The sequence below is a fragment of the Excalfactoria chinensis genome, chromosome 18, assembly GCF_039878825.1.
Source record: "Excalfactoria chinensis isolate bCotChi1 chromosome 18, bCotChi1.hap2, whole genome shotgun sequence".
NCBI lineage: Eukaryota > Metazoa > Chordata > Aves > Galliformes > Phasianidae > Excalfactoria > Excalfactoria chinensis.
The window spans coordinates 4,193,680-4,209,993 of record NC_092842.1 but is presented as its reverse complement, the minus strand read 5'-3'; the positions used below and the strand labels follow the sequence as shown (position 1 = coordinate 4,209,993).

Here is a 16,314-nt window from a genome sequence, read left to right as displayed (position 1 = left end):
GTCGTGCCGTTTTGAAATGTTCTTTGAATAAACTGAAACACAATAAACAAGTAAATGCTACAGAAATACTTAAATCTCCTTCCATACTGCAGAAGTTACAGTACTGCCCTTACAGGAGAATGTTCACATGTGGGGACAGCAAGAACAGTGAACCATGATGTTCTGTCACCTTCCTTTTATTGTCTTAGTTTGTCCATCCAGCCCTTTTGTACAGGGGAGGAACTTGAAAGCATCTGCTTGCAAAGCCACGTATTCCAAAGGAAATATTTTTGTTTCAGAAAACTAGTGGCAGGAGACTTCATACAAGTTTAGAGTAAGGCAGAGCTTGAATCTTTTTCCTGCACAGCACCATTTAGTTAAGAAAATCCATGGGATCACTAACGAATTTCTACCATCAAATATTGCAAAGACTTCTGGAAAGGTACAGCAAGAGCAGATGGAAGATGCAGATTACAAACAAATCACAGAACACAATTCATTACAGTGTCTTACGAGAGCTCTTCTCCTCCCTATCACACTCCTAAGCATTACTGTAGGAAGTTTTTGAAGGCAACATGAAGAGGAACAGCTTTGTACACTGTATGCTCTCCATGAGGACACGTAATCCCCTCCCTAGTTCAACTTCTGCTTCCACGCAGTTCTGCCAGCTGGCTTACAAGAAACCAAAGAATTGCTATCCACTCCTTAAGCACTTTTCAGCCTTTCCCTTAGGGAGGAGGCTGAGATCTCCCTTCTGGCTTTGTAAGTTAACTTCTAAGTAATGCAAGGAAAAAAATAAAACAGTAAGTTATAAGTGATTAGTACCAGCTTTCAGACTCATTCCTAAGATACCACTGTGTTACATGGCTTATGTGATGGTCTATCCTAATTTCAATAGAGCAAGTCCAGTTCCATGTTCTCGTGAAAGCTGTAAGACGCCTCTTTATTTGGGTGCACCTTCAAAGCAGACCCAGTGCTCAGGTCCTTCAGATGGTAAGAGAAACAGGACCTCTCGTGTTATGCAAAAAGTTAGAACAGCTCCTCAACCTGACTTAATGCAACTGAAAAACAATTAGTTCACTACACAAAGCTACCAAAACAGAGAGATTTAAATGGCTTCATTCCCGAATTAAATCAGGATTGCTACTTTCTACTCTACGGTTAATACTCTGGTTGTCCAGCAGCTTCTACAGCAGCCAACTCCCACTCCAGACAAACACACAGACTCCTATGGCAACAGGCATAGATGAAAACTTAAAAAGAAAAAAAAAACAATAAATAAAAATAATTAAAAAAAAACTAAATCAAGATGAGCAGAAACATCTCACTTGGAGCAGCTTTATAATGCAGGAGTCTGTTTAAAGCAGGCAGCAAGACTGAGATGTGACAGTCATTTTACCTCTGCTCACATGACTGCATCGAAGGCACACCGATGACCTTTGAGCCAGTTCAGAAGCTGTCCTTTATCTGTGAAAGTTCAAGTCAATTGTGCTTTGAATGAATATTTCTCTGTACTTACACTTGAACTGCTGCATTATATACCAGAAATACAGAAAGTGTCCATGCACAGCCCTGAAGCACGTTGAGTATAGCCCTTGCCAGGTTAACTCATGGATGGCTGAAGTTGGAGGCATCACCAGCACACACAGATGGCAGGCACACTCCCACAGAGACACAGCACCCAGAGAGCTGACGAGCCAGACAAAGAATCCAAATGGAAGAAGGACGGAAAACAAAAACTTGTTTGTAGGAGTCTGGTATTCAGAGTTACTCCTGCAGAACCCCCCGAGCAACCCACCATAAAGACTGGCAGGATAAGTTCACTACTTGAGTTTACAACTGGATTCCAACAGGACTCCCCAAAAGTTCACACAGCAGCTGAGCCAGCTGTTAGTTGTTCACCTCCTTTGTCTACAGTTGTCATTTTGTTCACTCTTAAAATCCTTCTCTTTTAAGAAAAAATAATAATAATAATAAATAAAAATCCAGTGCTTAAGACAGAGACTAGCAACTGAATTTTGTAAGGCTTTGGGCTGACTCTTACTGGAGCATAGCATTGCTTATAACCAATGGGTTTCTAGTGCCATCAGTAGCACACCAAGTACAACAACAGATGTCATACAGATCCCAACAACCCTGAGGTAATAAAAGAATAAAGGAAGAGATGAAATAAACATGAGATATGTCTGGTAACCTTGCCACCTAGAAGAGATTCTGAGAAAGACACCCCTGCTAATTACACACCAGGAGCAGCAGTGGAAAAAATAATAATAATAATATCAGTGTATTTCAGTTTTCCTTTGTTTTACACACACACACACACACACACACACTCACTCACTCCCCTTAACGGAATCCGTGCAGGCTTCCCCACAGAATCATCACTAATGTTTAAAAGCCCTCAAATCTGCAGTACTTTCTATCTGTACAAAGTGCAGTTGGAATTGGTCTTGATCACCCAGGCTGGCTGTAGAAAGGGATGAAACCTTCCTCTCCCTTTTCAGTCGTGCCATCTCTGCTCCCCTCCCTCCTGAGAAATGCTTAAAAACTAAAAGCTCCAATTAACCACCATCAACTGGGGATGAGTTTTGTCATCTTCTTCCAAAACAAAAAACCCCAAACAAAAACAAAAAGCAATACAAAACACACAAGGCCTCACCCACCCCAAAAACAATAGCTCCAGTTAAAAAAAAATAAATAAATAGTGTGTATATTTCATGCTAAAGAAAAAAAAAAAAAAAAAGAAAGAAAAAAAAAGTCACAGAAATGATTCATTTTTGGTTTTCCCTCCCCCAAACATGACACCAGGCATTTTCTCCCCCTTCCCCTGACGTAGACATGATGGTACATTCCAACCGGCAAATGTGCATCTGTGTTGAAAATGAGTTTCTACTCCTGCACGGTCCCACATGCATCGGGGAGCATCCAGCTAGCTGCTAAAGCAGAGCAAAGGCTTTCAGGTTTTGGGTATGGTCCCTGCCTGTTCCTTTGGTCCGTCCGTTTAAAGGCTCCTTGCTGCTCCCAGGTCTCTGCTCTTGTCTGTCTCTGTTAAAACGCACGCTCTGGTCCCCACACCTCCTGAGTCACTGGAGCTTCGTACCCAGCTTGCGCTGTCTGTTTCTGCAACACCACAACAGAGGACAAGGTGAGAGAGGCAAACCAGTAGGTAAAAGACAGAAGGATTAAAGCAAGGCCTTGCGTAGGTCCATACAAAAGTAAAGCCACCCCCATCACATTCTGCAGGGAAATCAGTCCTTCCTACTCTCTACAGTCCTAGAACAGCCACCGTGTTCTAAGTGTACACAGATGCAAGATCAAAAACATCTGCTTGCAAGAAACACAGGCTGGAAAGTTGAAATAATGACTTCATAAATTAAATGCTAATCTCCCTAGCAGATTCACCTCCCACATGCATTAGTTGCCCACAACTTGGGGTTTCCTACGCTACTCCATCCACAGCACCATTATTTTCTAATACTAATGGTATTAGTATTCTAATAAAAACTACACCTCAAGTCAAGATAGCGACAGCTCTTGCCCCCTCACCTCAGATCACTTACCTTGCTTCTGCTCTTGTGACTGTATATTCAAACCACAGGATGTTAGGAATGAGGCTGGTGTCTCGGATTAAAAAGAACTCTGAAATGGGCCTGAAAATAGACAAGGTGGTAGAAAAGCAGAGAAATTAGATTTTTTTCCTCTACCCCAGTTTTGATCAGAATACAAAAACTAAACAACCCTAACACATAACGACACAGCATAAAATCTGGTTCAAACAGAACACTGCTATTCTATTTTCCTTCAAGTCTGGGAAGAAGGCTCCTTGTAAAATTCAATCAAAGAAAATAACATTGTTTTTTCTTTCCTTATATAATATTTTTGGACAATGTTAAGTTTAAATGGCTTTATAATCTCACTTGGTTGTTAAAACTGATTAAGAAGTCACTCAAAGAAGTTACAGAGGCCCCATCCCTGGAGGTGCCCAAGGCCAGGCTGTATGGGGCCCTGGGCAGCCTGAACTGGTGGGGGACACCCAACCCACAACAAGGGTTGAAATTGGGTGGGGGGGGGGCTTTAAGGTCCCTTCCTTCCCAAACCATTCTATGATATGAAAAGCTACTTCTTAACCAATACTCTGCCACAACCCACAATTACAGAGGGGCCTTACAAATGTGTTTCTTAAATGTCCTCTCTCCCCATCCATACGTGATCTTTTGTATAGACATGCAGAAGAAAACACAGAAGAACAAGTTATATAGCTGTACAACAAAGCCATCAAAGCTGGAGCAGAACCCAGGAATCCCCATTTCTAATACTTATAACATAGTCTACAGGACTCTGACAGCCCATAGAGACAAGGCTCACGCAGCTACAACAGTTTTAGAGACTAAAGTACCTTTGCATTTGTTTTCCTTCAGATGAGAGGTACAATTTTTACACTTTTTTTTTTTTTAGGTACCAGGGAGTTGTACTTTACTGTGCAATCAACTCATTTCAAGAAGCTCATGTAATGAGCACCACAGTGATCCAAGAAATGCAGACTTGCAGGAATAAAACCTTCACAGAACAGAGACTCACCATGCAGCTATCCTTGGGAAGAGAGGAGTTAGTATCTCTTGTGTGAAGGCAAACCAGGCGATGGCCATAACACTTCCTGCCACACCTCCATATAAGACTTGGCTCCAGGTGTGGTAAAGCAAATAAACCCTGCAGTGGAAGAGAAAAGTCAGCAGACAGGCATTAAAGCAAGAGTAGGTGTGACTCAAGGGCTGATGCTTCACTGGACTCTCCCAGATTTTGAGGAAGATGTTAGAAGTGGATGTTTTACTTCACATTTCATTAAAAAGTCGACCAAAAACAAGTTGGAAAAGCTGGAATACAAACTGTGCCTCTTCTGCTACAGTAGATTCAGCTTACAGCGTTTCTACTTTGAGCTTAACTGAATAATTCACCATATATCTTTGGAAGAGCTGAAGAACTGCCACTCTGAGTTCCCACAAGAGACTTCTCCAAAGCCAGCAGCAGAAGTCCCCTCCAAGCCACCAAGGCTGGAGTTTGAAGACATAAAACAGACGGCATTCTTGTCTTAATTTTGCAGCTCTCAAGTGTGACAACACACAGGCTGCACAACTACAGAGCACCTACTGCAGTTGCAAACAACCAGAGAGCTGTACTAATGGTTCCTAAAATTACCCCTGCACACAACCTACACAAATCATACCCAAAATTCTTCTTCCCCCATTATAATGTGGCCATTAAGATCACCTTAGTTGACCTGCTTTGCAGAAAGATTTCAAGTTAGTCTCTATTTTAATTAGACCTTTCATGAAGTCGTCCTGTCAGTTTTAAGAGTAGCCTGTACTAAGGAGGCAGCTCTAGTATGTAGTCAACTGTGCAAACTGCTTTTCTGTGGAAGATACAGCCTTATTTCCAGCCTGAATCTGTCTGTTTCCACACGCTGGAGCTCATTGTATTATTTGTTAAAGGAGAAAAGTAAATCATTATCAACACTTCATTTTCTTTACTCATCGTGTTAACATAACTAAATCTTGCAAGTCAAACAGCTCTAAATGTCTGTAGCTAATGCTCAAGCAAAACAAACAGTTTGACCGACTGTAGCAACCCACGTGCTGCAGATGCTGGTGTGCCAAGCCATGGTGCAATGCTTTCATGATTAGTGCTGGAAAGAGGGCTAGGCAGTGAGGCTGGAGCATGGCAATGGAGCCAGCAGGGAGTTGGGCGCAGGCTCAGCTGATCTCAGGTTTCATAAATGCATCTGTGAAGCACTACACATGTAGCACCTTTGGTTCTTTATTTGAAGGGGCTCATGGCAATGCAGCAGCTTCCTCAAAGCTCTCTCACTTGTACAGGGCAGTCGTTGAGAGTTACATCAGAAATGCAGGACAAAGAAGGACAGATCTGCTGGCTGTTAAAAGCCACAGGGGTGTATGAGAGCATAAGACAAACAATTGCTCCATACCTACTATATGAGACTAGCAAAGCCACTGTGACGAGGCAGATGGACAGCACATGTCGCCATAGTAAATCCAGAAACCTCGCATTGTTTGTTTGGTGCATTCTGAAAGAGATGGAGAGCCATTAGCACAGTGGCAGGAAGCTGAGGAGTCCTTGTAACTACTCTCACTACCTCTGAAACCCTAGGAAAGCTCTGCTCCAAGGGGTGATGGGCAGCTCAGTATCATCCCAGCATCAGTCTGTCCCACTGGCAGCAGTTACAGAGAAGTCAGAAAGCCACACTTCTCTCTTCAACTATTTTCAGGGATCGCTGTGATGGAAGGCAGAACGCTCACAATTACCACAACTGATGTGAAAGGCACATGCTGAGCATATGCAACAGGGAGCCAAGACCTCAGAGTCCTCCGCTGCCCACAAAGCCAGAAGGAACTACGAGTTTTGTCCTTCACACTTGGAGCCACAAGACAGAGCCATGCCCAGCAAGATTTTCAGAACAGCACAGCGCAAAAAGACAGTACTTGGTATGGGAGATGAACTAAAAGGTCATGCAGGTGGGCAAGAGGTATTACCTGAGATCACAGACAACCCCATTGACAAAACTGAGCAGATACATGAGAAAGCAGCTCTTCTTTCCTCCTCTCTATTCACCACCCGCCCCTTCTCTCACGCTAAAAGGATCGTCATAGCTTATAAAAAACAAATTAGGAGACCTGTGCTCAGACAGGCATCAGGAAGCCCACCCCTACCCTTCCCTTTCCAGCAGAGTGGTAACCACAGCCCTACATTCCAATAGAAACACTTCATCCACTCTGGCCACACCAAATTGTCGAGGGCCTCAGATTTAACTTCACCGTGTGCTGAAGCAGCACGTGGCAAGGAAGCCATCTATCGGAGGTGTTTCAACATGTTAACAGCCAAAACCTGATACTGAATTTTTACCTTAAATAAAGGAACAGAAATGAATAGACAGAGAAAAACCACATGAACTGGGAGTGGCTGGACGGCATCCCATATTTTGTGGTCACTGTTGAATGGGCTTCTGGGAAGAGAAGAAGAAAGAGTATGGTCAAGGTCTGCTCTGTACACGGCAACAGGAACACTCCAAAGGCAAAGCCAAACGACCCCACTGGAGTCTGCACACACAGCTTCACAGGACACATCTCTGCCAGCCTTCTTACACTCAAACATCCAAAGCCAACACGAGGCAAACAGGAAAGCACCTTCTAACACCCCACAATTATCATTCCACTCAAGGTCAAGCAATCCCATGACAGCAATGGGCCGTACCGTACCTTCACAGGGCCGTGGCTCCCGGATAACATTTTTTATTAACCAGTTCACTCCCTCGTTGAAAGCCAGCCCTCCCAAGAAAGAGATCTGTGAAGGCAAGACAACTGTGTCATCCTATTTAAAAAGGATTCATCTACTTACCAGGTTCTCTCCGTCAAAAAACCCCCAAGTCATGCATTTCTAATGTTCTTTTTTTGACTACCACTATTACAACCAACAGCTCCACAGTACTCTAGCTGAGGAAGAAAAGCATTTATTTTTCAGTCTCCCTTGTGCATCTGCCAACATATTGTGCATACAAAGCTTTTCAGCAGATAATTCAGAGGACAAGAATGACACTTGTTCAGCAATAACGTTTGCATACTCCCACCAGCAAGCACAGAAAGTAATACTTTTTTAACCCAGCAAGTTCCAAGAGATAGTCTGACATTGTCGGCCAACAGGGGGAGCACACACACCATTATTTGGGTAATTAGCTCGAAGAGCAACTTTTTAGGCTTTCTGGCTTTTCCCCTCTATGAATGTTTTCATCCTGAAGCTGTTGTCTTCAGTCTAAAATGAAGTCACATTCTGAACTGAGACGGACTGGAAGCAATTGCTGTTTCTCTTATTCCACAGCCCATTGGTAGATGCAGTGGCAATGGGTTGACGGTTGGACTTGAAAGGTAGAAACGACTGCTAAGATCACCATGATTTCATACAGCCCTTCTAGATTAAGTCCTATTGCTGTGACACAATTCCCAGCTGGTGATGATGCTCCGACTCTTTAACACTCAGTCCTATTTGAATTTCCCACTCTATGTCCTGATCCATGGGCAGCTGGAGCCTCACACCACCCCAAAGGTGACTTTTCACATGAACTGGGAACCAATCTCAATCCTTGCTGCATCACCAACATCTAACAAGCCAGCGCACCCACAAATCTGTTAATCTAGAGCAACTATTGCCTTAAAATTATGTTCAACCCTGGGTCAGCAAAAACCAAAAATATAGAGTCGGATTGCCTAAATTTAACAGCTGTCTTTCCTTCAGTTTAGGAACCTAGAAGTCCCATTCCCAGGTCCCTTGAGCTGCTGGTTCCCATGACACCATGGCCTCGTATCAGGAACCTGCTGCCAAAAGTCTTCCAGTGATCCCATTTTATCTGCTTACCGAGGGTTAATTTTACAAGTGCTTCATACCTCCTGAAGAGCATTTATCCATGACTTTGACCCCCAATCACCTGTCAGAGCAGACAAAGCACTACTGAAGAGTCCTTTATTGCTCACTTGGACAGAAGCAAGAGTCTCTTCTGTCTCTGCTATTCAATGCACAGCTGGGAAGCAGCCCTGAGACAGATCCAGTCCCGCAGGAATTTGTAGGTTTTATTTTGAATCCTATTTTGTGCCTCAGTGCTGTTCAAAGAAAGCACATCCTACTGAGTCAGACACTATTTCCTGCACATTATCCATCTTGCAAACCCTGCCAGTGCTACGACCCCGAATGGATTTTGGATCAAGGTAAAACACTACTATATCCCACCATGAAGCAGCGTTGAATCTCAGATCTCTCTCATCAATGTCTGTGCACAGATATGGCTAAAACATAGCGTGGAGTAACAGAACATCAGCAAAGCCCATTACAAATGACAGCACCTTCTGCTGCTGACAGCAGATCACCTTACCTAAGCTTTTTTTTCCCCTGTTTATAAAGAGCAAAAGTGTGAAAACAGGAGCACCACGTCACAAATGACAAGATTTCTGTTGTAAGGAGCTGGGAAGGGAGAGGAAAACTCACCGTGTGAAGCTCTCTCTTGAATATGATGAGTGTTACAAAGCCAACAATAATGAATATTGGACCAAGACTCAAATAAGCTAAAAGCTGACCAGAGAAATCACCTAGGGAAACAAACAAGAGAAACAAATCAGCCTGAACTTCACAAGTACTTGCCACCAGGATGTGGGTCAGCTGCTGCCCTGAATTGCTGAGAGCAGAGGGGTAAACTCAGCACTGCAGCACGTCTCCATTTTGCTGACTGACAACAACTGCTGGAGCCCGACGGGAGCTGAGGCAAGGAAGGCAGCAGTGTTCACATGCAGGCTCAAAAGCAGGGATGAGAGGAGCTTGGCATCCTCCAGCAGAGATCACTGCCAGCCAACTTACAACAATGACCACGGGTGCGGGCCCAGTGCCACTTTAATCCAGTATAAGCACAGGCTGCTGCAAAAGAGGCAGCATCTTTCCCTCCCCGCATTCATACTGCCTACCCGTGCCAGCAATTACCAGCAAACACTCCCTAAACAAATCCTTTCCCACTCCCTTCCTAAAATGGGTTCGTTTTCAGCTGGATCAGCTTCCTAATCTGTCTCACCATGTGTCTGCATGAACACTAGCATTAGCAACACAGGGAGGAAACAAATAGCTAAACACTGCAGATGAAAGGAGGAAAAAAAGGAAAGCCAAGGATTATTTTGCCACTAGTCCACTTGTGTCATACAGAAGGGATACTGGGCCTGCACCCTCACTAGCAAACAGTGTAGTCAGCCCCTGGAAGAATCTAGGAGATCTCACAAGAGGACATAAGGTACTTCAAACACGTATCTGCTTTATCCTGAACTTGCACAGACACAGGAAGAAGAAAGCAACAGCACAACTTCATCATCAGTTCCTACACGTTTTAGTTTGTAACACCAGTGAAATTCAGGAGACTTGCAGGATAAACCCCCCAGTAACACTGGGGTTTGGCTGGAGTGAGGTTATGTTTTGGTCGTTACCTGCAAAGTGTTAGAAAACACTGAATTTGGAACTTTTCTTATGACACGTGGCAGGTTTGCTCTGCAGCACGTGGGTTCCAGAAGCCACCAAAGCAGAACTGCAACATAACATGGTAATGCAAAGTGGATGTAGGTGCATCAGCTGCCTAACAACAGAGCATCGCGCCCCTTAGGGTTTCATATAAATCACACTCTGTTAACTAACCTTAAATGAAGAAGAAATCCATTAGATAAGCTACCAGACAACACAAAATGAAAGCTTTAGGAACATATTCCATAAGCCTCAGCTCCAGCATTGTCAATAAGGGTTAGTTCCTCGCTGAGGAATCACCGTATTTCAGATCACTCTCTGTAAATGCATTTTGGTATTCAAGACATTATTTTGTCAACAGAAACCAAATTATTTGTCCTCTGGGGAAGGACAGGGGGTTGTCTGTTACCTGCACAGACAGAGGAATGCTACAGGAAGTTGTCTTTAATTTAAATAACATCATATTGAGGATCCTCCACAGTGTTATCATATAGCATTCCCAATAAATCAAACCACCAGCACACATTTTCCACCTGAACCCAATACCACAAATCAGTCCCCTCAACACTTAACTGTCCCTTTAACGCAGAACAGAGACAGTTCCCATAGCATTTCCTATTGCTGTGGCCAACAGAAATCAAACAGAATCACGTTCTGAAGCTGCTCTTTCTCCTTGAGGTGACAGAATAGCTGTGCATTAACTGAAGGCCGTGCCCTGCAAACTGCGCCAGAAACTCATTAATACCATCATAAAAGCACTCACTAGATTAGCAGGTTAAGGCAGAGCTACGTTAACTGAACCAGCTCTGAAGTGACTGGAAGGGAGCTCGGAGAGCAGGGCCATGCTGAGCACTGCTCAGAGCCCCAGGGAATGACAACTTGTGTCACTTCTGCCCACTCTCACGCTCCAACACACTCAGGGACCTCATTCCAAAGAGTGGGGAATAGCAGGAGAGCCGACAGCTTCACGTCCAGTCAGATCGAACAAGCAGGTTCCACGCTATCTTCTATAAAAAGAATTCTTCAGCTTTGCTTCAACTTGAGAACACAAAGCAGTGCCTACGAGCAGGGAGAACACGCCTGATGAGAAGCATCAAAATCTCTGGAAACTACAAGAGAAAAATATATTTGATACACAGTTTGGGTTCTTATTTGTTGTGCTTGTTTTATTTCTTTAAATAAGTCCAGCATCATTTAAGGAGGAAGATGAAACAATAAAGAACCTAACTACCTCAATTACAGGCATCAGACGGATGAACAGAAGAAACGGCACTGGTAGCTCAGAAGTACATCAGTTCTTCTGCCTTCACTCAGCATTTACTTCTGCTCTAATTCAACGTTTTACCCAGCATTCTTTCAGGGGAAACATGCAAGGTTTGCCACACCAGCTCAACCTGCACATAAGAAAAATGTGAATCAACAGCACTACCCACATCCTACCACAAGACCTGGCTCTACCACTGCGGCTTCCTATTGAGGCATCTACTTGTGGCACTGCTGCAGGTCTAGGTGCAAGCTGCACAGACAGATGGTGTATTTTGTTTCACGTGCATTGACACCAGTAAGTATTCATGACTGATTTCCATTTCCTCTACTTGCACGTATCCTGCTGTCACAAGCTGTGGAACAATACAAATATTTTCAGGAGGCTTTGAACTACAGCGTGAGACACACAGATGTCAAACTTCTGCAGAAAGACTGAACGTAAAACCCAGTGTTGAAGGAACCAAATCACTGGGTTTCAAAGAAATACTGAGGGGTGAAATGAGCCCCAGCTGGTGAGCTACCACCCTGAGCAGAAAGCAGGGCAAGGGCCTGCAGGACAGACGTGCTTATAGGAGCATCACAGGCTGACCCTCAGCCAGCTCTGCACACTTGTCTCTCCACCTCTGCCTGACAATAGCAAACAGGAAGACTCTCTGTCATCCTGCAGGGTTTGCCACTGCAGGGTTCTCTCCTCAGTGCTTGTCCAATGCAAAGATGATCCAAAGCTTTAAGGATCCCAGCTGCACTGAAGGACTCTGTTTTTCCTCCAGCTAAACTCACCCCACAGGCAGGAAGTCCCTGAAGAAGTGTTTTAAGTCCGCAACACAAAGTCATCCCATGCAAAGTAACACACAGGGAAAAAAAAACAACCCTAATTATACACACACAGCAGTGGCCTTTAGTTTAGTTAAAAATCACCTCTGGCTTAGCATGAGTCAATACCTTCTGAGCAGCATCCAGTGCTCTGGAGCAGCCCAAAAACCAAGGAGAACATTTTAAGAGCCAGAAGTTACTGACCCAAAATTCTGTGATTCTTGATGCACTGTAACAGCAAACATAGCAAAGGCAAATGAAAAGTGGATGGAGATAAGAGAAATGGAACAGCAGCCGCACGTATCAAGGAGCTCCAGTTTTCAAGTGTAAAGGAACGCAATAGAACTGGCTCATGTATGATACAGAGAAATGGTAAACATTTGTTACATCTCGCTGCACGTGAAATAGAGAGTGTTCAATGAAATTACTGAGCAGCGGGCTTAAAAGCAGGAAAAAAAACCTTAAGCTATTACAAAGCTCAGTGCCCCTGGTACTGTAGAGATCCAAAGCGGAAATGGGTTCAAAGAGCAATTAGACAAAAATCAGAGGACAGCTTTTACGAAGCCATTAAAGGACATCGCAATCCCGATGCAATCAGCAACTCATTACTGGAAGATATACAGAAGAAGCATTACTCCTGCCCACCTGCCAGGGACCGGACACTGTGCCAAATGATCCCTTGGTCTCACAAAAGCACAGTTGCTGCAATGAAAAGTGACAGCAGGACATTTTTCTAGAGCATCCTCTCCAGCAGCATGCTTTAATGCATTGCCAAGCAGCACCGCCATCGTTCGCCTTTCCTCTAGCTTTGATTTTGATGTTTTTCTATCACTGACTTTTCAGTTCGGTTCCCAAAAATGCCATTATTCCATCCGTTTGCAGATAATTTTAGCAGGTTGTTCCTCAAAGCTGACACTGCAGAAAGCCCCAAAGGCCGTGCAGCCACTTCAAGCACCACCAACAAACATCTGAAGTACCTGCATTGATAAGGAAACGTTAGAGGGAAGCAGGAAAGACAAGCACCCTTCTGGAGGCACCTGCCCCTTTCACAGCCACTAGCAGATGACCAAGAACAGGCTTCTTTTGTCAGACAAGCATCAGCAAACACCACTTTTCATCTGATCGCAGTGGAAGGGCACTCACTGGATGCAGACAAAAGCTGGGACAAGAGCTGTGCTGGAAGTCTTTAAAGATGAGAGATTTGAAGAGTCAGTTGCCACCATGGCTCAGCTCACTGCACGCCAGGCCAGCAGCCCCAGGGATCAGCCAAGAGCAAGAGTTTGTCACACGACGGTACGTGACGTGCCAAGAGTTTAATAATTTATGTTGGTAAAAGCAGGATCTATTTCTCATTCTGAGCCCTCTCTGTCAGCACAAGGTTACATCCATTCCACCGTACTGAGCATACCGCTCATCATTATTTTATAAATATATTGTCTAGCAGCTTTAATGGATCTGGACTTAAGCCCTACACAGACAGAACATAACAGCCTTCTAAATAAAGTTAGAGCACTTCCCCTGAATCCAAGGCTAAACATCAGACTGACCACCTTCATGCAATGCATTTTGCTGGATCATTATGGATGAAGAAACTTTTACCACCTAGAGATGGTTTATTCTTTCAGTCCTCTGTGTTCTGGGGCTTCCAGAATCACTTCTTTGACCCAAGCCTAGCACAGTGCTCTTCCCTGTATCACAGAGCCCTTTGCTGGCTATGATTTACCTGCCCCACACAATTACTTTCTGCACTGGCCTGTAAAAAAAAGCAGTCAACGATGAGAGGAAATAATCATCCTGTCACATCCCTAAAGGGTCCCTTTCCCATTCAGGGTCCCTTCCAACTCAAATGATTCTATGATTATGATTCCTTAAGGTCTGTCAGGCAACCCTTGCACAGCCAAACCTCATTTCCCAGCACAGCCTAAGGAGGAGCACGCAGGACACTGCCAGGTTCAGGTAAAGGGAGAAGACAGAGATGAATCTGTGCTATGAGGAAAGATTCCCCCTCTTCTCCTTAGCTTTCACAGTGGCATGCTTGAGAAGCAGGTGAGCAGAAGAACATATGGGGGCGAAGGAATAAAGCAGCTTTAGGTACTACACTTCTGAGGGCAGCACCAGGAACCAAAGCCCTGCTGCTGAAACAAAGCACACCCGGGGACGCTGCAAGGCAAGCAACTCGAGCACCACGTTCAGCCTTTGACCAGACCAAAGGTTAGCCGAGACTGCCGCCCCGACACTCCACGTGCTGCTTTACCTTTCTGCCTCAGCACAGCGCAAAGCAGCTGAGGAGCCCCCAGACCTGCCCGCTGCCCTGACAGACAGTTACCGGCACACACCGGGACCTCAGGGATTCACCCAACCGCACCGGGAAGGCCGGGCCGTGCTCCAAGGCCCTCACTGCGCTGTGGGGACACGACCTCGGCCCCAACCCGCCCTCACGGCCGCATCCCCACAGCCCCAGAGGCACAGTTCCCCGCGCAGCGCGCATGCGCCGAGTCCCCCCTCGCGGCTCACTATCCCGCAGCAAGATCCACCGTCCCTCAGCGCGCACGCGCGCCCCGCCGCCTCCAGGCGCCCTCTCAATGGCTCACTATTTGGCAGCCGCCAGCCCGGCCCTCGGAGGTGCCGTGGAGCGGCGGGTGGGGCCCGCCCAGAGGAGCAACGCGGCGAGGAGCGGGGAGGTCCGGCGGGGGCGAAGCGGAGCTTTACCTGCGGGATACTCGACGTGAGTGAGGGAGACCGGCCGCCACGGAGCGGGGAGCGAGCACTCTCCGACTGCGGCCATCTTACCCGGATACCGGGCCGGGCCACAACAGCCAATTGGGGCGCAGTTAAGGGGCGGTGCGACCAATGGGCGGGGGCGATGAGAGTAGCGAGCCAATGACGATGAGCGACAGGTGAGGTGCCGGCCAACCCAGGGCCACCCAATTAAAAATCGAACCCGGGGAGTGGAAGAGCCAATAGGCTGCTAGCATCACCGCCCAATGGAATGGGGACGCAGGTAGCGGGAAAACCAATGGAAAGAAAGGCGGGCCTCATCCTCCTTTCTCATTGGAGGGCAGAGCTATGCAGATTAGCCAATCACCAGCTTCCATTCCAACCCTCTCATAGCCAATCGGCTGTGGAGGTTGGCGCGGGGGGCTGAGGAAGGGGCTTAATGGCGGGGGGCGCTTAAAGTGACCGCTCAGCTCCTCAGGGCAGGATGAGCAACGAGCCGTCCGTGTGTGCGGTGGGGAAGTTCCTTATTAAGAGGTAACCGCTCTGTTAGCAATGAGATTGCTGCAGCTGCACTGCGCTATTTCACTACTTTTAGGCATAACGTCTCACTTGGTCCTGCACAAGGTGCGAGCTGCGTTGAAATTTCGTGTGTATATATGTATATAGTGATGTATATAGTGATAATAAATTCCCCCTATTGCAGACCCAATCAAAACCAACGTTCCCGTATACGATCTCTTACCTGGAGAGCCTGAAGACAGAGCAGGGTGCGCACAGAGATGGGAATACACGCCAAAAAAAGAGCTCCGAAAAGGTAAAGGTACCTCAAGATGTAAATTAACCAAAGTTAATTTCAGTTTAAAATAAAGACAAAAAAGAACCCGAGAGCAGCATAGGAAGCCATACACATAGGCAAGAGGCAGGGGAGGGGTTGGGTTGTTTTCTGTACCTCAGGACACAGGCTGGGATTGCTGGCCTGGCCTAAACACATCCTGTGGTGTTCCAATCACAATCATATCCAGTTCATTTTAAAAGCCTTTTCAGGTTGGCGCCGAGCCTGTCATAGGCAGAAAAATAGCATCGAAGACTCATTGTTTTGGAAAAGAAAGAAAATATTTACTGCAGAAGTTCATTGCATTTTAGGAGAGCGATATAAGGTAGCAGGAGTGATTTAGTGCTTTCACTATTGGAGCTAAATAATTCTCCTCCTTTCCCTGCTCTTGAATATAGAGTTGTGCTGGCGGAGCGGATCACGTTTGATCTATGTACCATGACAAGTACTGCAAATTGTGGGCTTCATTGCTGTATTCACCCACTCCTTCCTGAAGATAAGAAGAAAGTGTCAATACAGAGAGCAGCCTTTGCTCCGTTCCGTCAGCGTAAGAAAGCACAAAGCTGCTCTGAAGATGTAATGAGTGTACAGTCTGACACCATGGAAACCAAGGTAAACTCCTTTTTAACTCTTCCACCTAACGTGCCAGGTATGGC

At 45.6% G+C, this 16,314-nt stretch overlaps 1 protein-coding gene and 1 long non-coding RNA gene across 3 annotated transcripts; one reads left to right on the top strand and one right to left on the bottom strand.

Moving 5' to 3' along the window:
• Positions 1 to 26: 26 nt before the first annotated feature.
• DOLPP1 (dolichyldiphosphatase 1) lies at positions 27 to 14,925 on the bottom strand. 2 transcript variants are annotated; one of them, XM_072353088.1, is made up of 8 exons: positions 14,818 to 14,925; positions 9,022 to 9,122; positions 7,248 to 7,332; positions 6,895 to 6,994; positions 5,960 to 6,058; positions 4,558 to 4,686; positions 3,540 to 3,629; positions 27 to 3,099 (listed from the first exon to the last, which is right to left on the bottom strand). In XM_072353088.1, exons 1-8 carry the CDS (start codon positions 14,891 to 14,893, stop codon positions 3,063 to 3,065), a joined length of 717 nt encoding a protein of 238 aa, XP_072209189.1. In that variant the 5' UTR covers positions 14,894 to 14,925; the 3' UTR covers positions 27 to 3,062. The 2 variants fall into 2 exon arrangements, with proteins under 2 accessions (XP_072209189.1, XP_072209190.1); XM_072353089.1 differs by lacking the exon at positions 5,960 to 6,058 and having other exon boundaries at positions 2,249 to 3,099.
• LOC140260577 (uncharacterized) lies at positions 14,760 to 16,151 on the top strand. Its single transcript, XR_011905574.1, has 3 exons — positions 14,760 to 14,833; positions 15,530 to 15,640; positions 16,057 to 16,151. It is a non-coding gene; the product is annotated as an uncharacterized lncRNA (long non-coding RNA).
• Positions 16,152 to 16,314: the final 163 nt, after the last annotated feature.